This window comes from Dendropsophus ebraccatus, chromosome 7, assembly GCF_027789765.1.
Source record: "Dendropsophus ebraccatus isolate aDenEbr1 chromosome 7, aDenEbr1.pat, whole genome shotgun sequence".
In the NCBI taxonomy this organism is placed as follows: Eukaryota; Metazoa; Chordata; class Amphibia; order Anura; family Hylidae; genus Dendropsophus; species Dendropsophus ebraccatus.
This window is the reverse complement of record NC_091460.1, coordinates 143,082,820-143,103,668: the sequence shown is the minus strand read 5'-3', so window position 1 is coordinate 143,103,668 and position 20,849 is coordinate 143,082,820. Positions and strand designations below refer to the sequence as shown.

The 20,849-nt window shown below is 43.5% G+C and overlaps 1 protein-coding gene across 6 annotated transcripts in view; it reads left to right on the top strand.

Annotated features, from left to right (window-relative positions):
- INPP4B (inositol polyphosphate-4-phosphatase type II B) overlaps positions 1-20,849 on the top strand; it is a 394,433-nt gene that overhangs the window by 173,521 nt on the left and 200,063 nt on the right. For all 6 annotated transcript variants that reach the window (XR_011364011.1, XM_069978640.1, XM_069978642.1 and 3 more), the window contains one exon: positions 10,035-10,073. Coding sequence is in view for 4 of the 6 variants with exons in the window: in XM_069978640.1 (XP_069834741.1) it covers positions 10,035-10,073 (39 nt within the window). In the remaining 2 variants the exon portion in view is untranslated. The remainder of the gene's footprint in view (positions 1-10,034; positions 10,074-20,849) is intronic.

Here is a 20,849-nt window from a genome sequence, read left to right as displayed (position 1 = left end):
AAATAAATATCACAAATACTAAGTGTGCACATATAGGGCTTCATTTACTATTGAGTACTAATGTAACAAACTATTCATACATTTGTGATTAGAATATCCTCAGAATGTTTGCAAAAAAATGCGCCAGCATATTCACCCGATACTGAGCAGAAGTAGGCCTCAACCAGTTTGTTTAAAAAAAAAAAGTTGCAAATCTTGGGTTATGCAACTTTTTGGCTGAATACTCAAAACAGGCAAATAAAAAAAAAAAAATATATATATATATATATATATATATATATATATATATATATATAGTTTCTAAAAAATATTCACCCGTCGAATACCGGTTCATAAATAGAATTTTGACCAAAAATGGACGAAAAATCCAATTATTTACCTAAAATTGGCGCAAAGCCCTTGATAAATGTCCCCCATAGTCTTAGGCCAGTTTCTCACATATCACGCTCCCGCTTGCTTCTCCGGCTCCGTGACACCCCGCTCAGCCTATCAGTGCGCTGTCCCACTGTAACCACTGTTTAGCTATAGGAGCCATGGGAAATGACAGTACAGAGTATCGCAGTGGGAAATCTGCTGCAATTCAGTATGTGTGAAACTGGCGTATAGGAGTCAAAAAGGGACTTTGCTGCAGGAAATTCTATAGCGGCCATTGATAAGCGGGTGCAATGATAACCCACAGTCCTAGTAATGAATATTGATGACATCACGAGGCTGAGACCTCATTACCACCATGGAATGCATAAGGTCATGGAGGACAAGCTTTTATGCTTCATGCAATTTAATTATTTTGCCGCCCAAACATCATCATAAGTTGTGTCATTCTTCTCCTCTATCCTTCAGCATCTTACAGTGAAGTGCCACTTTGTATATAAATATTGCTTAATACCAAGTCCATTTCATAGGTTTAATCACATCGGCTCTATTTAGCCGTCTCGGTAATTACTTTGCATATTTGAAGCGGCCGGTGCCGAGTTCTGAGGGGACGCGGGCATAATGGAGGAGCGGTTTAGGAACGGTTACAAATGATGCAGAAGGAAGAATTGAGCAAGATAATAAATAAATGATGATTGCATTAGATATGGGTTATAACCTGAGCTTGTAGGAAAGCTCCTCAGCCTGTCAAGGTTACCTCTGCGCGCACAGTCTGCAGCGTTTAGATCTCCAGGATATGAAGGATGTTTATTGCTACACAAGTGATGGGAAACTCATAAACTACGGAAAATGCATGAAAATACTATTTACTGACAATTATCCCCTTTGCTTTATATATATATATATATATATATATATATATATTATATACAAAAAAGGGGGTCCGTGGAGCCTCAGTTACGAGTCTCAAAACACGGAATAAATATTTATTTCTAGGTTTAGGTTCAGGTTCACCAGTGTAATGTTAAATTAAATCTTGATTCTTCTAAGTGAATCGATGCAGAGACGTTAAGCAGTACAACAAATGCCGAGATAAATGATGGTGCGGCCGTTGTGCCAAATGGATGGGAGACCGATCTCTGTTATTATGTAAGAATCACTTCATCAAAGAGTGTTTTATCAGAGGGCGACAGCAGCATCACACACAGCACCACACATCACTGTTCTTTCTGTGCCCGGACACAGTATTTTTGCTCAGTATTTATGCTTATACATTGTTGCAATTGAGTGGATGGCCGTCATTTACTGCCAGGCGCCTAGTTATTGGTATTGAGGGGCTGGTGCGATGACAAGAGCCTGCGGTGCTGGATGTGGATATATAAGGTGTAATCTCACGGCACAGGTTTAATTTTGGCCTCAGTATTCTGAAGCGATGTGTACCTCGCATGACTTTCGCCATATTTATTACGATACGGAGTGTGTAAAAGCGTGGGATTTCAGAACGAAAAAAGTATATAATCTAAAATGTGGTCTAAATGCTGGCATGCGAATCTGGTTTAAGGTAAGCCAACTAATAGTTGGTCGGCAGATTAGACCGTTTTTAGATATACGCCAAATTTACCGGCACAATACACTTTGATAATTCTGGCACCTTTAAAAACCAGGGGGCTTTTTAGTCAGGCCAAACAGGGGATGGGAGCCATTTTTGACCCCCCCCACGGTATGGGACGACTATATCCGGCGTATAAGACGATCACCGACTTCTAAGAAGATTTTCCGGGGTTAAAAGTCGTCTTAAACGCCAGAAAATACGGTATATAGATAGATTATCGCCAGTTGTAGGTGTTTGCGAGGAGGGGGCACCGAGCAGCATCTGTTTGCAGAGCGTGCGTTTCAGAGACAAATCGTAATTCAATGCAACAAACTTTGGATGGACAGGAAAGTTCTGGATTGTTCTGCCTCCGCTTTCTTTGATGAAGTTTGCAGCTGTCTCGGTTCTGTCTGAATGGCGGCTTGTTTTCCTTGTGAATCTGGCATCTTTATGTACTAGCGCCGAGGAGAGGCTTCTGATGGTCGTAGCCACAGGCTAATCACCGCTGAGACAACAAAGAGCACAAGTTCACTTTTTATTGTCTGCAAGAACTGAATTCTGACAGATGAGATGAGTTTCCCACACAAAAGGAAACCCAGCATAACAGGCTGCCATGTACTCCGGGATATCAGATATCCTCACAATATGAAGGTGTTAGTGGCGGGTGTATGTCATTATGAAGCTGCAGCCAGTCTATCTCTGTGCTGCTGGGGACGTCCATTAGATGCATGACTAATTCTGGCAACGACCTGAAGGCTCCTCTGCAGCGACTCCTTAAGGCTCTGCGGCTAATCTTGTTATATGACATGGCTTCCAGATCAAAGGCCCGGTCATTAAGTCTGGTTTCTTGTTACAAGTAGCCAAGAAAGCCTAATGACTTATTTGCAAAGTGGGATTGAACAGATGCATCCGAAATGAACCTATGCAGAAGGATCGCCCCTTTAAAAGCCCACGACCGCAGCGTTGTGCCGGATACTTTGTAACCACCATGGATAACATCATTCTCCTTTGTTTTCTCCTTACATAACCGACGGGAAGGTGTGTACTGTATTTCTTTCTCTCTTTTTTTTTTTTTAATATTTGAGCCGAGATAACGGCCGTGCAATATAGTAAGTGATGGGTAGGGGAGCGAGGATGTCATTAAGACCATTGTGGTCACAAAATTGCAGCAGAACTCAATCTCCGCAGTTCAGGGAAGAGATGTAATAGCGCAGGATCCTAATTGCCGCCTCCGCTCCCCTCATTCAAACTTTCTGACATTTTGTTGCTGACTGTAAAACTACCAGGCGGATGGATTCTTCTTGGACGCTTTCTATTACTTAAAGTCACAAAGTGCTGGAAATGAAGCTACAAGTCCCCAGATATGTCCCCGATTCCACAAAGTAACAGGAGGGTCTCGGATAAGGGGGGAAACTTGCCTCCTTATATTCCTCAGCAAAACGAAAAGTAAATCTTGTATATATTCCAACTTTTGTAAGGGCTCATGCACACTGAGCAAAAGAGGCGGATTCAGCTCGGAAATCCGCCCGTTTAAAATGAGCCAAGCACTTTTCCATTGTTTTCAAGGAGCTCTGCGCTGTGCTTTTCACATAGTGGAATTTCCGTCCGTAAATTTCTGTCGCGGATCCGCTTTCCGCCCAAAGAAGTAGCATGTTATGGTGCATTTACACAGACAGATTTATCTGACAGATCTTTGAAGCCAAAGCCAGGAACAGACTATAAACAGGGATCAGGTCATAAAGCAAAAACTGGGATCTATCCTCTTTTCAAATCCATTCCTGGCTTTGGCTTCCAAAATCTGTCAGATAAATCTCTCTGTATAAACACAGCCTAACTTCTTTGGGTGGATTCCACTAGAGGAATCCTATATAAGGGTGCGTGCACACTATGGAATTCCTGCGTATGACCCACGGCGGATTCCGTCGCTCGTACACACACGCAGCGGTGCGCATCTCCGCTCGTGCCATAGACACTATTATATGCAGAGGCGGATTCCGCCGAAAGAATTGATATGTCGCTTCTTTCGGTGGAATGCGGAATCCGCCCCTGCATAGAATAGTGTCTATGGCACAGGCGGAGATGCGCGCCGCCGCGTGCGTGTACGAGCGACGGAATCCGCCGCGGGTCATACGCAGGAATTCTGTAGTGTGCACGCACCGTAAGGGCGGGTTCACACTACGGAATTCTCGCGGACAATGTCCGAGGAATTCCGTCAGCTGTCCGCCCGCACATCTGGGCGCCTTTCCGCCGGCCCCATAGACACCATTCTATGGGCCGGCGTATTCCGCTATACACAGAAAGAAGTGTCATGTCACTTCTTTCAGCGGATCAAGGAATACGCCGGCCCATAGAATGGTGTCTATGGGGCCTGGCGGAAAAGCGCGTGCCCGTGCGGGCGGACAGCTGACGGAATTCCGCGGACATTGTGCGTGAGAATTCCGTAGTGTGAACCCGCCCTAAGGGTATGTGCACACTGAGGAAAAGGTGAGGAATTCAGCTTGAAATTCAGCTTGAAATTCCTCCCGTAAAATATGTACAGAGCAAAGTCCCATTGTGTTCAATAGGTTTTCTGCTGTTGTTCACACTGCAGAATTTCCGAGCAGAATTTTCTGCTGTAGATCTGCTAGAGGAATCCTATAGAAGTCAATGGGGGCTTAAATTCTGCTTGAATTCTGCCTGAAAACTTTCAGCTACAATTCCTCGAGAATTGCTCAGTGTGCACATAGCCTAAGTCAATGGGGCTTGAATTCCTCTTTAATTCTGCTCAAATTAAGCTCCTGTTCTGCCCCTATTCTGCCAGAGCAGAACAGAAGAGGAATTTTAAGCAGAAATCTCTCCTCTTCAATTCCTCTTCTTTTGCTCAGTGTGCATGAGCCCTATGAGAGAAAGAGACAACGTTCTCCCCTCGTAACACACTCAGACCATGTCTGTCTTATTCTAAAATAATGGTCATTAAAGGGGTACTCCGGTAAAATCTTTATCTTTCAGATCAACTGGTGCCAGAAAGTTATACAGATTTGTAATTTACTTCTATTTAAAAATATTCCTATACTTATCAGCTGCTGTATGTCCTGCAGGAAGTGGTGTATTCTTTTCAGTCAGACACAGTGCTCTCTGCTGCCACCTCTGTCCATGTCAAGAATGTATATTTTCGTAAAAGTATGGCCGTTGTTGCAGATTGCAACAACGGCCGTGATTGGTACGAAAATATACGTTACGTTGCCGTCTATGGAATCCCGGCCAGAGTGTATACACTTAGTATACTCTCCGGCCAGGATCCCTAGCGGCACCGCGAGAAACTGACATGTCATTGAATAGCGGCCGCAGAAAACTCTGTCAGTTCACACAATGGAGAGTGCGGCTCCGGCCACACGCTCCATTGTGTGCAGTGGGGAGTTATGATGCGGGCGCACACGGATGCACCCGCATCAGAACTCAGCAGCGCTAAAGATCATCCAGCCAGTACTGCAGTACTGGCTGGGATGATCTTTTCTGGGACTGGCTGTTCCGCGACCAGGCCGGTCTTTTACAAGGTGTGACCATAGCCTAATAATGGACATGCTCATTATCTGTGACCTGATTTTGCAAAATATGGCCATTTTTTTCCATCTGTTCTCACACTGTTCTATTTTCCCATTACACATTACTGCTGTATTTAACTTTAATTTTACTCTGTGTGTGTGTGTGAACCCTGCCATAAACAGAAAAATATACATTGGTTCTAGAGCTGTTCCGTCAACTTCTGTTGAGCGGCAGGAGTGAGGGGATACACGGACACATCTGCTGCCGCTCCACAGAAGTTGATAGAAAGTCTCTATAGTACATGGATACTTATTTGCGGATCTTTTGTTGTCCCCCGACTTCCATAGAGACACAACAATAAACAGCTGAAAATTCCGCTCATAGATTACATTGTGTTTTTCATATTCCTGAGAACTTTGTGCCGCTAAAGTTTTCCTTACAATGAATCCTATGAATTCTACAAACTCTTCCAGAAGTCCTTGTATCCAATGTGTGCTTCTCTTATGCTTGGTAATATCGGCGGAGTACCTGCACGGGTGTATACGGTATGCTCCGCTGCTATAATACATCCGGGGTCGTAAAATATGTATGGAAGTGCAGAGAGAATATCACGTCTAGATATTAGTGCTCAGACTAGCTCTCGGCTTACAGGGACTCTTCCTACTAATGGATGACCAGTGCGTGGAGCATAGGCTTAACCCTTTAAACCTGGATCCCTTCTTTTTGAAGCACATTTCCAAATTGGGATCTCCTCCTTCTCTTACCTTCCTTTTGTAAAATGAAATTCAGGAATAAATAATGGACTGTGGACATATGATGTATCCAAGCACTTAAAGGAGTAGTCCGGTGTTGTTGGTTTTTTTTCCTCCTTTAAACATAACAATATGCACCTACCTCTCCGCTGTCCTCTGTCCCGGTTCCCGGCCTCCCTGACGCTTCCTGCTCTGAGGGGGCACTTGGGTTGGGATGTGTCAGGCCTGCTCAGCCAGTCAGAGGTTGAGGAAGGACCCTGCTACGGCCACTGACTGACTGAGCGGGCTGACAGGTCACAACCCGGGTCCCCGCTCAGACCAGGAAGTGGCCGGGGGACCGGGAAGCGGATTAGAGCACTGGAGCCGGGGAGATAAGTGCCTGGTGTTATGTTCAGCCTCCTCCTCCCCGGCTTATTTAAACCATGTCTGACATCAGACCTCCCCTTTAATGGACAGAGCATTATCCCCACATATCTATAGGGACAGCTCAATGTTCTCTCTGAGAATCCTTGGTTGGCTGAGGTGTCTGGCAGCGGCTTATTTCCATACTCTGGCAGTTTTTCTTGACGTCTCTTTTTGTCTTTGTAATAGTTAATAGCCTGGTGCTCAGCACTGTGAATTTTATAATGATTAAAAGCAACTGTAAATCCTTGGTACGCGGCACGGGGCGAGGTCGGTGAATCCCTGGACCATTTCAGGCTCAGCTTAAAGGGGGTCTCTGGGGATTTTTTTACAGCTTCTGGATATAAACAAGAATATTTACACGCACTGATTATTGACTAAGTATACTAGGAGGGTCCATTAGTCATTATACAGTGATTCATCTTTACGTTATGTTTGGTGTGTACCAAGAAGTTCTTGAAATGTTTGTATCTACCTTTAATATCATGAGATCTCTTAACATATCAGAGGCCTTGGAAATCAGGACGATTATCGCTCGCATAATCGTTAACGATAAACTATTTCAAACAACCGCTATTGCGAACGGCCTGAAATCGTTCATGGAAAGATAATCATTACTTATGAACGCTCTTGCGGTCGTCTTGTCGTCGCTATTGCGATCGTCACTACTGCAAATGACTGAACGACGTCTTATTCAATGCGAACGATTTGCGAACGAGCAACGATAAAATTAGGTCCAGGTCTTATTAAACGATCAACAATTTCTCGTTCGTCATTTAATCGTTAACTGCTATTTAACCAAACGATTATCGTTTAGATCCGAGCGATGTAACGATAATTCGAACGATAATCGTCACATGAAATAGGGCCCTCATACAGTAATACCTCGGTGTTCAAACGCTTCTGAACTCAAACTGTTTGGTATTTGAAAGAAAATTTACCCGGAAGTAACATTGGGAACTTGAACTTTGCTCGGTATCCAAACGTTTTTACGGGCGTGGATGGTGGGTTGTACAGTACCTGGTGAGTTTAGCACTGGTGAGGCTTCACATACAGTACAGTACTATACAGGATTGCTGGAGTGCATATACAGTACAGTAGTAGTACAGTCAGTGCACCGCCATCTCCCATTCTGTACTGTATAAGATTGCTGGAGGGTATATACAGCACAGTAGTAGTACAGTCAGTGCACCACCATCTCTCATCCTGTACTGTATAAGATTGCTGGAGTGCATATACAGTACAGTAGTAGTACAGTCAGTGCACCACCATCTCCCATCCTGTACAGTACTGTATAAGACTGCTGGAGTGCAAATACAGCACAGTAGTAGTACAGTCAGTGCACCACCATCTCTCATCCTGTACTGTATAAGACTGCTGGAGTGCATATACAGTACAGTAGTAGTACAGTCAGTGCACCACCATCTCCCATCCTGTACTGTATAATACTGCTGGAGTGCATATACAGTACAGTAGTAGTACAGTCAGTGCACTGCCATCTGTTACAGTGCTGGGGTGCAGGGCCGTCTTATCCATTGGGCATGGTAGGCGGCTGCCCGGGGGCCCTTGCATCTTAGGGGCCCCTGCCCGCTGTGACATATTCCCTGTCCCCGGTCCCCAAGCAAGCTCCCTTGTAGGTATTGTGCGTGTGCTGCTGTCAGCCGCTCCCCCTCCCCCCCAGCCAACGTGACATCTTCCTTGTCCCTGGTCGGCAAGCTCCCCCTTGTAGGTGCTGTGCAGTGCCTGTGCTCTGAGTCCTGCCGTCAGCTGCACCCTGCATCACATGCACCACATGACATGACTATTATATATGAACCATGTTGTTTCCTTGTATACAGTATACAGGGAAACAACATGGTTCTCATATATAATAGTCATGTTGTTGCCCCTCTGTCTATATGAGACATGTTGTTTTGCCCTTCTCTATATATAAGCCGTGTTGTTTCCCTGTATACTGTATAATACAGTATACACAGACTCCCTGTATTATACAGTATACAGGGAGACAACATGGCGTATATGCAGAGGGACATGTCTCAACATGTCTCATATATAGAGAGGGGCACCAGTATATATTAATTAGCCTTTTACCCATCACCTGTATACCTGTGTACTGGCTAGGGGCGGGGTTACAAAGATGGGGGGGGGGGGGGCAATTCGCACCTCTGCCCAGGGGCCTATTATGCTGTTAAGATGGCCCTGCTGGGGTGGGGGGACGCTATACAGTAAAGGACGGGTGTGGGGCTGGTGACTACTGTACTATAACTGCTGGTTCTGTTTCTTATGTATAATGTCCTGTACAGTATATAATGCTGCTCTGTACTGCAGGGATTACACTGGTCACTAGACAATGTAATATATGGGTGCTGTAGGTAATTATTAATGGCTGCTGGAAACAATTAAACCCATTTACATTGTTCCCTATGGGAAGACACTACGCAGTCCTCATACTGCCCTCCTGAATCAATTCAGTTTAAGAACAGAAGTATTACTGTATTTGACACATTTGTGTATAAAGTTATATTATATTTGCTTATCCTGTATGGTTGAATGTACATGCAATGAGTTACAGCAGTTCTCAGTGTACGCATATGCTTTTAGTGCTTCTCCATCATACATAGCTTGTACGTAATGTTCTGCATTAGAAAACACGTAAAGGAAACAAAGCAAGAATATAAACAATAAAATGGTCCCGGTGAGGATTAGAGTCGTGAAAAGGCAACGCTAAATAAGGGAAAGTGGAAAATGTGCATAAAATAAAGTGTATGTGTGTATATATATATATATATATATATATATATATATATATATATATATATATATATATATATATATATATATATATATATATATATAGTAACGTTATATACCAGTGAATGGGGATTAAATTTTTAATGAACAGAGGTGAATGGATCAGAGAAGTAAGCGTCCCCTCCGCTCCCGTCTTTATGCCGGTGTTTATATTGATGGTACGGACAGGAGCAGCACACGGATGCCCCTTTGTGACTGGCTGCGGCTGCCGGGGGAAGCTGGCTAATTCAGCCCTAATGAACTATTCATTCTCATCCATTTTACAGTGCGATTGATTTTTGCTTCGCCCGCTGCAGAATGGAGAGAAGGCCGCGGTGCACGGTTGGGGCAGACTGCTGATTTTCGCACCGAGTGACCAGAATAAGGCGTCGGGCAGCAATTAGGAGGGATTCTTATCATTTAGCTTGTGTGGCTGTAATTCCTTTGGGGACTGAAGTGAAATGGATAGTTGTACTCCTATAGCAAGAAAGCCAAAGGAAATCAATAATCTGATCGTACGCCAACAATAATAATAAGAGCTACAGAACTTTATGGTTTTGTGGAGTCTTCAAAAACCTTTATCTTTTCGTTTTCTTTTCCCCTAGGTTCTTCCAGAATCCAGTGACCCGAGAGCCAACAGTGGGGTAAGAGGCCGAGGTTTTCTTCTTCTTCTACTTTTATATGGCTTGTGCTGAGGAAAATTTACGCTATGCAAGTGCTAAACACGTAACATTAGGCTCTGAGTTACATTTGTGTTTGTTGTAAATTGACGTTGTAGAACGTGAAGGTGAAGCTGTAAGATAGGTCTAAAAAACTGTTATGTTCATTCATAAAGTTGTACACAAATGTTTTATAAATGAACATAACCTCTGAACAAAGTTAAAGGGGTATTCCACTCAAACATAACTTTTGATATGTTGCTGCCCGTGGTGAGACTAACAATTCTTTCCATACTTGTTATTATCTATTCAATCTCCTTCCCCCAGTTCTAAGCTGCTGCTTTTTGCTGAAGACACAAACATCTGTGTGTGAGCTTTTCTCTTTGTCTCCCCCTCCTCCTCCCTCCCTTCTGAGATGGCTAATGTAAACTAGGCAGGCTTTATCTGCAACATTGTAGCTTTTTTGAGTCATTTGGGCAGCCCCTCCCACTGCTCGCTGACTGTGCATGTAATAGCACGGGCAGCGAGCAGGGAACAATGCCCTGGATTATCGGGCCAGGTAATACAACCTTAAAATAAGGACAAAACTTTTTAAAAGTACAGATACTAAACCATCATCGAGAATATATATATATATATATATATATATATATATATATATATATATGAGTGAGTGCTTGACAGGTCTCTACATTCAAGACTATGGGAAATAATCAACCACGGCTATCTATTTCTTCTCCTCATATATGCAGACACCACCCCGGCTTGTAGAATGAAAGTCAAAGAGACACTTGCTGTGGATATAAGTTATAACTAAAGAAAATCCCTGTAATTTAAGTGATATGTGACCATTTCAGAACCTAAAAAAGTATGTAAAGTTTCTTTCAGGGGATTATGACCGCACAAGTTTATTGGTGGTTTGTAGATCACTTTGCACCTTTCATTATAGGAATATTTGCCATCCTCTGGCTTGGAAGCTGATCAGTACTGCAGTGTATTATGCCTGGCAGTCTTAAGGCCCTATTACATGGAGCAATAATTGGCCGAATCGGCCCTATCCGGCCGATTATCGTTCTGTGTAATAAAGACAATGATCAGCCGATGATTGTTGTCATCAGCTGATCGTTGATATATGTTTGGACCTATAATTGTCGGTCAAGGGCTCCTCCTGTGCTCTGCTTCTCCCTAGGTCCTGCGCGCCGCAGCTTCAGAGCGACCGGTCTTAACTGACAGGCCGCCTTGAAGCAACAGCACCCGGAACCCGGGGGGTAGCACAGCACAGGAGGAGCCTAGCAGATCGGCGCTTGTTTACAGTTATTATTGGGTCCCCATTGGCCCGTGTTATACTACCCTTACACTAATAGGCTTAGCTGATCAGACTCTGCCTCTGCCCGGAGTAAGGTTTCTGCCCCAACAGTTGCGTCAGGTTCCCGGCTATCACTGACAGCCAGGGCTTGCTGCGAATAGCACAGGCACTGCTTCTGTGCCCATGCCATCCTGTCTATGTTAATTCAAATGGCTGCAGCGTTAGGCAGCAGCTACATTAATAATGTGTGCAGTGGCGGAAGGGGTTTACTATGCTCCAGGCAGATCGTTTGTTAACTTCTTTTCACTAAGGGCCTATTACACAGAATGATAATACGCTGAGTCCGTCCGATTCAGCCGATTATCGCCCCCTAATAGCGAAAACAATCAGCCAATGACAATGATCATCGGTAAATTGTGTTTTTAGGTCCGGACCTAAAATTGTTGGGCTTCGACTGCGTATCACTACGTGTTATAGCGATGCGCGGCTAATGGCTAATGATTAAATAAACTGTTATATATATATATCACCTCTCCACCTTCCCAGTCTTCTCCTGCCCTCTGCTTTCACTCCCGGCACCACCGCTGCTGCTTCAGAGTGGCCTGTCTGAGCTGACAGGCCGCTCAGCCAATCACTGGCCGTGGTAGTCCCATCCAGTGATTGGCTGAGCGGCCTGTCAGCCCTGACAGGCCACTCTGAAGCAGCAGCGGTGGTGCCGGGAGTGAAAGCAGAGGGCAGGAGAAGATTAGGGTAAGAGCTACACGGACATCACTAACGATATATATATATATATATATATATATATATATATATATATATATATATATATATATATACAGCCCTCGCTAAATGATCATTGAGCTGTGTAATAGGCTCAGTAAATGATCTAGCAGATCGGCGTTCGCTTACACTATTGATCGGGCCGTCATTGGCCCATCTAATTGGACCCTTAGGCTGGGTTCACATAGTGGTTTGGTCATATTTTTAACCAAAATCAAGAATGGAACCAGCACAGAAAGAAACTATTATGGGAAGATTTACACTTTTACCTGTGTTTTGGACCCATTTCAGGTTTTTGCTATAAAGCTGATAAAATTATTGAGTGTGAAGCCAGCCTTGGATGAAATATTATTAGACAAAGGATGCCGAAACCTTGGCTGGTGACTCTATATCAGCGCAGTGCCTGGTTTTCCATATTGGTGTCTAAGTTGTTGTTCCTGCTATCACTAGTAAGCTAGTTAGATGATGTGTCAGGCGTCATACAGTTCATGGACTATATTAGAGCATCTAGTACATTCCGTATGTCTTCTGGCTACAATTACTCTGTAAAAGAATATGTAGAACTTGAGAATATTTTTCATACTTCTTCCCGTCAAAGTTTTTTTTTTTTTTTTAAGGTTACTGAATACATCAGCCTTGAGAGAGATGTCTTGAAGTATCTCACATTCATGAGCAAGAAGTGGCAAATCTGATTTCATTAATTTCCTACTTTATATCATCTCCTCAGATCCTATGACAGCTTGAAGATGTCATTGTCAAACGAGAGGGAAATTAGCCTTTTTATATGCCCAGTGGTTCCTAAAAAACATTTCATCCTATTTTAGATTAAAAAAAAAAAAAAAGGCCATTTAATAAAATCGAGCGCAGAGGAAAAAGTTCTATAAACGCGGCACATGTAGCGTCTTTTAAAGCCGCCATTCTCCTTCCCGTAGTGAAGACTTTCCATGGTTGACCCCATTGGCCTTCAATGCCATTTAAACCTTTACAATAGATCTTCCCATACTGTAAATGCTTTTATCCAACGTTCTGCATTATGTTTTCTGAAAGAATACAAGCTTGAAATCCACTAGATGTCGAATGACCTATAAATAAACCACTAATCCATATTGCTAGTTATAAAGCCGTTAGTTTCAATGTCCGTAAACTAAATGGGCAGCTCCGGTTCCATAGCCGCCCATGATAGATTGGCTTACCCTCCATCTTTGCTACACAGTGTTTCTGACCCCTTGTTCTCCCTGACCTCGGCTTTAGTCTTGGATTCTGTACTTTGTTCTTGTCTTTGTTTGGCCTCGGTTTGTTTATGGTTTTCCCCTTCAGTTCTGATTCGGTACGGTTTTTGCTTTCTCGGTTTTGACCCTTTGGTAAGTTTTTAGTTTATACTCCGGTTCTGATTTGTGGCATGTATGTTACTGGTTTTTGCTGATTTGAGCCGTTGACTAGTCTCACCTGATGCCCTCAGCACTTATAAGTGTAGTGACCGTCGCCCAGATGTTTGGGTTCACCTAGGGCTCACTCTACCTCCCTGATGTGACAACTTCCTAGTAGAGATGAGTGAACTGAGCCACCCAAACCCAGATTTGTTTGAAACTTTACAAAGAGTTCAGTGCGCTACGGAACCAAACTTTCTGCAAACTGGAGGGGTTTGGGAAGATTGCGCCATTCGTAAACATATTCCCACTTGTCCACGATGTCCTGGAGGCTCTCTGGTCCCATCCTGGTGTCTTCTGTGGTGAAGGCCCGCTCAGCCAATCACAGGCTGGCTAGGACGGGGGCAGCACCGCGGCCTGTGATTGGCTAAGCAGACTGTCACCAGAACTGGAGAAGAACCCTAAAGGCCCTATTACACTAAACGATTTTCGGCCGCATTTGGCCGATGTTGGCCATTATGTCTTTTAACATGTTGAAAGAAAAACGATTAATATAGCAGCGATCTGCAGCCGTCACCACGTGGAATAGGAGCGGCGTTAGCAGACCGCCGCCATCCTCTTATGGGCTGCCCGGACAAACTAGTGGTCAAAAACTTTGTAATTGGGTTTATTAGGCAAATCTGCCATTATCTGCATTCAAAAGCCTTTCCCCAGCTCCCCCCCCCCTCTCTCATTTACTGCTCATTATCAGAAAATCTCGACTCTTTTACATCAGTCGGGCCCAGTGTAACCTATGGAGAGGGGGGAGGGGGAGGAGGGAGATTAGTCGCCAGCAGAGAACAAAGGATTACACAGCGGGACCTGTGTGAAAGTCCAGTATAGAGAGGTCAGTGCTGACTTCATAGGAGATAGCCCGGTGATGTAGCTGTAAATTAACTCTTTGTTGTCCTATTTTGGTGCCTCATCTTCCTCCACCCCTCTCCATAGGAGAACCATGAAGACAGGGGGGAGAGCTTCAAACTGCTTTTTTATCATATGATAAAAAATGCTTTTTTCGGCTAATAAACCCAATTACAAAGTTTCTTAAAATCGCCTGTACTGTTGATTTCTGCAAAAAAAAAAAAGAAATTTAAACGACAATTTAACATTAAAGTTTGGTGAACCAACCAAGCAGAATTTTTGAAAGGTTTGCTCCTCTCTACTTCCTAGAGAGATGACGTGGATCCCTATATTGCGAATACAGTTTGTAGCCTGGAAATTGTTCCTGCTCTCACTGACCCTTGTATGTTGCATACCGGAATTTTTGTCCATTAAAAACTATACATATTTACCTTACATTCGTAGGAGATCGTATAGTAAAAACGTAGCATGGTCCTATTAGGGTCGGGTGATGCATTGTAACGTGACGTCTCCATTTCATAAAATCCATTTTGTATAAATGAAATGAAGTACAGAACTTTCATTCCTCCTTCTCTTTTCCTGAATCCCAATTGACTTCCTCTAGCAGTGACTTCATCAGTATGCGGATATTCCATAGACACAAGCTCCTTACTTCATAAGAATATTCATGTACAGCAGTTTTAGGGATTCAGTCGAGGTCGCTGATCAGCGGTGATGAGATCCCTTTGATGTCGGGAACGACTATTGGCTTTAGAGGGAGAGTGACGGCTCTGACATAGATGTCCTTAGCAGCTGCTTCCATGTGCCAGCGACATGCTAATGAGGTCACCGCAGACACAAAGTGGAAGAGGAAGTCAGCAGGGATTCCTAAAAAGTCAGCGAGAATCCCAGTAGTGTTACGGCCCTCATCCATTAATAAGCGACTGGATGTAGAATAAGAGTTCTCTCTGTAACGCAGCATTGCATATGCAAGAGGGGATAAAGGGATTCTCCAGCTTTATATACATAATGCCGACGGGTGATTGGAAAAAAATTAAAAGTTGTATAACTGCAGGAGGTTTATACTATATATATATATATATATATATATATATATATATATATATATATATTATATATATATATACACACACACACAGTTCGGTCCTCTCATTTTCCAATAAGCCTCTGTACAATCAAAGCCGATATTCAATAGCTTTAAGTGAATTCCTGCTCAACATTTTCTATGTAATATTTTTGATAAATCTACCAAGCCAGGAAACATGACTGCTTCCATCCAGAAACAGCGCCACTCTTGTCCTTAGTTTGTTTGTGGTATTGCAGCTGAGTTCCACTGACTTAAAGAAGTTGTTCATCCCAAAAAAAAAAAATTGTTTCAAATCAACTGGTGCTTGAAAGTGCCAGAGATTTGTAATTTACTTCTATAAAAAATAAAAAAAAATAAAAATCAAGTCATCCAGTACCTATCAGCTGCTGTATGTCCTGCAGGAAGTGGTGTATTATTTCCAGTCTGGAGAGCAGAGATTTTCTATAGGGATTTGCTGCTGCTCTGGACAGTTCCTGACATGGACAGAGGTGGCAGAAGAGAGCACTGTGTCAGACTGGAAAGAATACACCACTTCCTGCAGGACATACAGCAGCTGATAAGTACTGGAAGACTTTGGATTTTTTTAATAGAAGTAAATTACAAATCTCTGGCACTTCCTGGCACCACTTGATTTGAAAGAAAAAAGAAATTAGGTGAGAAACATCTTTAAAAGGAGCGAAGTTGTACTGCTACATATAACCTGAGGGCAGATGTGTCACCATTTTTGGAAGAAAACAGCGATGCTTTTATAAATCCTGGATTACTCCATTAAGGTGGGCAGCAACTGAGAAGAACAATTTACTGCAGGCAGATTGTGGTATCCAAAGTTGTTTTTCTTCTGTGTTGCAGTTGTTGCATTGTTCCTGTAAGATCTTTTGCTTTGCAGTTTTTGCCATAATGAAGGTTTTTAACTTTAAAATGGTTTGCTGAATGGAGGGTAACCAGGGCTAGAAAAACATGGCTACTCTCTTGCAAAAATAGCACCGCCCTTGCCCTCAGATTGTAAGTGGTATTACAATTCAATACTAACAATAGATACAGCGGCCGGCACTGTCTATCCTGCGTATTGAGAGTGAACTGGTGGTTGATGACGGAAGCTCTAGTCCCTCTCAACAGCGCCCTTAATAATACAGTTCAAAGAAGAAAAGAAAATAGAGTGGGCACTCACCATCCGATGCAACCTTTTTTATTTCATTTAACCCACAAGCTAAAATGTAGCATGCGACAGCAGGTAGGCGGACACCACGCGCAGTGAACAACAAACTGTTTACTGCGTGTGGCGTCCCCCCACCTGCTCTGGCATGCTACATTTTAGCTTGTGGGTTGAATGAAATAAAAAAGGTTGCATCGGATGGTGAGTGCCCACTCTATTTTCTTTTCTTCTTTGAACGGTATTACAATTCAGTTCCATTCACTTCAATGGAACTGAGCTGCAAAACCTGCACCCCATCCCAGCATGTGTGTGGTATTACAACTCATCTCTTTTTACTTCAGTTGAATTGAGCTGCAAAACCCCATCCAAACTGATAGCAGGAGTGGTGCTGTTTCTGGAAGAAAGTGTCCTTATTTTTCTAAGCCTGGTTAACCCCTTTAATGCTGGGGTTGTAGGTTGTGAGCCCTCTGTTCTGGAGCCAATTGAAGTGAATAGTTGTCCCACAGTGTTTATTCTCTATATTTTACAGCATAGCAAATGTGCGACCACAAATGTGTGCAGAATAGTGGGTTCGGAGCCCGCTTCTGTGATTATTGGGGTGTCACTGGTCCTGGGGATAGATGAGGATTTATTCTTTTGTGAAATAACCTATTCAAAGGGGAAGTATCAGCAGGTTAGACAAATTATAGCACCCGGGACGCTGAGGAGGTAGGTATGTGTGTTACCTTCCTCCTCGGCACTGGTCTCCCGCTGTTAGTTGGAGTAATTTGTTAGGAGCACTGCCGCATCATCCACGATGATCAATGGAGCAGATGGGCAGGCACAGCAGTGCTCCTAACGGTGCACCCGAGTGAAGATTACTCCGACTAACAGCGTAGGACCGGTGCCGAGGAGGAAGGTAACACACATACTTACCTCCTCAGCGTCCCGGGCGCTATAGGGAGCTATCAGCAGGTTACATTTGTCTAACCTGCTGATAGTTCCCCTTTAAGAGACACGAGATGATTATACGGACAATTTCTCCTGGATTAGAGAGGGGTCTAATCTTTTACACATTTTTACGTATGCGAGTCAGGCGCTGTGCACTTTATCAGCTGGAAACGTCTTAAGGCTTTAAGAGAGCGGTGTCAGCTGGTGACATTTACAGACATGCCTGGTGGTGTCTCTGCTTTACATATTGGAAATCTTAATTATAAGAATTAATTTGATAACCACCAGCTGTGTATGATTGCCTACAATGCCGTCTGCCGTTGGTCATGTTAAATGATGTTAAGCATGTGTGGAACCTTTGATGTACCCCGGTATCGGTTGGCTTTTCTCCTACTGCGCTCGGTACTGATAGGGGAAGCAATGCTGTCCGAGGATTCTTGCTGCTGTCAGAATTGATGAATGTTAGAAAGTATAGAAACTATAGTATCGGACTTAGAGCTTAAAGGGGTAGTGCGGCGGTAAAGAATTATTCACAGAATAACACACATTACAAAGTTATACAACTTTATAATGTATGTTATGTCTGTGAATGGCCCCCTTCCCCGTGTCCCACCACCCCCGCCCGTGTACCCGGAAGTGTGGTGCGCTATACATACCTGTCACGTGCCGACTCGTCTCCGATCTTCAGTCTGCGATGTCGTCTTCGGCCGAATCCCTCCGAGCGTCCTGAGTGCCAGCCGCCCTCTTCAGCGTCATCAGATGCTCAGCCGCGATTGGCTGAGCACAGTTATGCTCAGCCAATAGCGGCTGAGCAGCCGATGACGCGGCAGAGGGCGGCCGGCATTCAGGATGGACGGAAGGATTCGGCCGGAGACGACATCGCTGACTGAAGATCGGAGACGAGTCGGCACGTGACAGGTATGTATAGCGCACCACACTTCCGGGTACACGGGTGGGGGTGGGGGGACACGGGGAAGGGGGCCATTCACAGACATAACATACATTACAAAGTTGTATAACTTTGTAATGTGTGTTATTCTGTGAATAATTCTTTACCGCCGCACTACCCCTTTAAAGTACAGAATCTGAGAATATTCTCTTTACCTGAGCCGTCTTGTTGGAATGACTCATCATCATCATCATCATCATCATCATCATCGTTCCTTCACTTTGTTTGGTTTGTACAGACTTTGCTGTTTTTCACGGATCTGTGACAGCTTATATAAATGGCTGCGCTTACCTCCAGAACCCTGTGATCACCAATATAGCATTTTTACTACTGTCACAGCAGTGGCTCACAATTCTATGACTCCAGTCTCTCTTAAAGTGTTACTGTTTACATTTTTTTTTGCAGAAATCAATAGTACAGGGGATTTTAAGAAAGTTTGCAGTTTGAAGCTCTCCCCCCTGTCTTCATTGTTCTCTATGGAGAGGGGAGGGGTGGAGTGAGATGAGGCACCAAAACAGGACAAAGCTATCTCCTCTGACAGTCAGCACTGACCTCTCTGACCTCTGAATACCTTCTTTCATACAGCTCCCACTGTGTAATCCTTTGTTCTCTGCTGACAACTAATCTCCCTCCTCCCCCCTCCCCTCTCTATAGGTTACACAGGGCTCGACTGATGTAAAAGAGTCGTGATTTCCTGATAATGCGCAGTGGATGAGAAAGAGGAGGGAGGGGGGGGGACCTGGGGAAAGTCTTTTTGAATATAGATAATGGCAGATTTGCCTAATAAACCCAATTACAAAGTTTCTTAAAATCAACAGTACTAATGATTTCTGCAAAAAAAAAAAAAGAAACGACAGTGACACTTTAAAGAAACAAATTTGGGAATAGGGATGGTCCGAACCGAGTTTGGTTCTGGTTCGTACAAACCCGAACTTTTGGCAATGATTCTCGCTGTCTGCCCGCTCCGTGGAGAGGGTGGATACAGCGGGTGGACCGCTGTATCCACCCGCTGCACGGAGCAGCCAGACAGCGGGAATCTGATGCTGAGCGTTCGAATTCATACGAACCCGAACCTCGGCAGTTTCGGACCATCCCTATTTGGGAGGATTACAAGCATTCACTGGTTAAATTCCTGTATTACTTGAACCTGTACTTATTACCTTATGAACCTGTCTGTTTATATATATATATATATATATATATATATGTTACTGTCTGATTTTGTACTCCGCTCTAAATGAACAATCATAGTTGTGGTCATTTTACACGCGCAGATTATGGGTGGCAACAATGCTCCTGGCTGATAATCGTCCAGTGTTACTATCTGTTACAGTCTGATTGTACATGATTATGGCTATGTAAGCTATAGATACTTGCAGTCTAGTGGTGAATGTAGTGGGAGAGTATTTTAGGCATGCTCTGTGACCTGTGCAGAGCAGGGAAGGAGGGGAGCTGTTACCAATACCTATTGACACTAGGGTGATGTGATTCTGAGTGTCTGCATTGACCTACAGTGTATCATACAAGTGCTGTCTTTCAGTGTTATCCCATCTTTCAAGATAATGAGGTGAATGCTGAAACGTGATCTGTATGGAACAGGAAGCACCAAATTTTTTTTTTTTTTTAACTGCAAACTTTCAGAATTTAATTTTGAAGAAAAAAATCTGCAAAAATTCATTTAAAATTCTAAACATAAAAACTTCATTTAAACAATAAGTATTTTTCTGATTACACATTCCTTTTAAAGATGACTCGAATAACATAAATGCCTGCAGGAACAATAGAGAAAACTGCACGAAGACAGCGTGCCCCTATGACTCCCTATTACAAAGATACTGGTAGTATGCCAATATTTTACAGACCAGTTCTTTTTTAGGCTATGTTCACACAGTGTATAAACAATGGCCACTGTTTGGCATGTTTGTGTGGATGATATTACCATATCGGCCACAGGGACATCATTTTATTTGGATTGTGGGCACATTTGGGTGTTGCCTGCAATCCAATTGATCATTGAAGTCCATGCAATGTCCAGCCATCAGAACGGCCATACATTGTGTGAACAGAGCGGTAACAATGCCCGTTGTTCGCGTATTAGCGGCTGTAAATACTTGACAAGTAGGGGAACAACAACTGTTGTTCAATACAGTGTGTGAACAATGGCTGCTGTCCCGCATAAAGTTCAGTGTGGGGCATTATTTTAAGGCAATAACAGATGTTGTTATAATCGCCGTCCGTTCTTGTCCTAAAATATTCACTGTGTGAACATAACCTAATAAGCAGTGCATC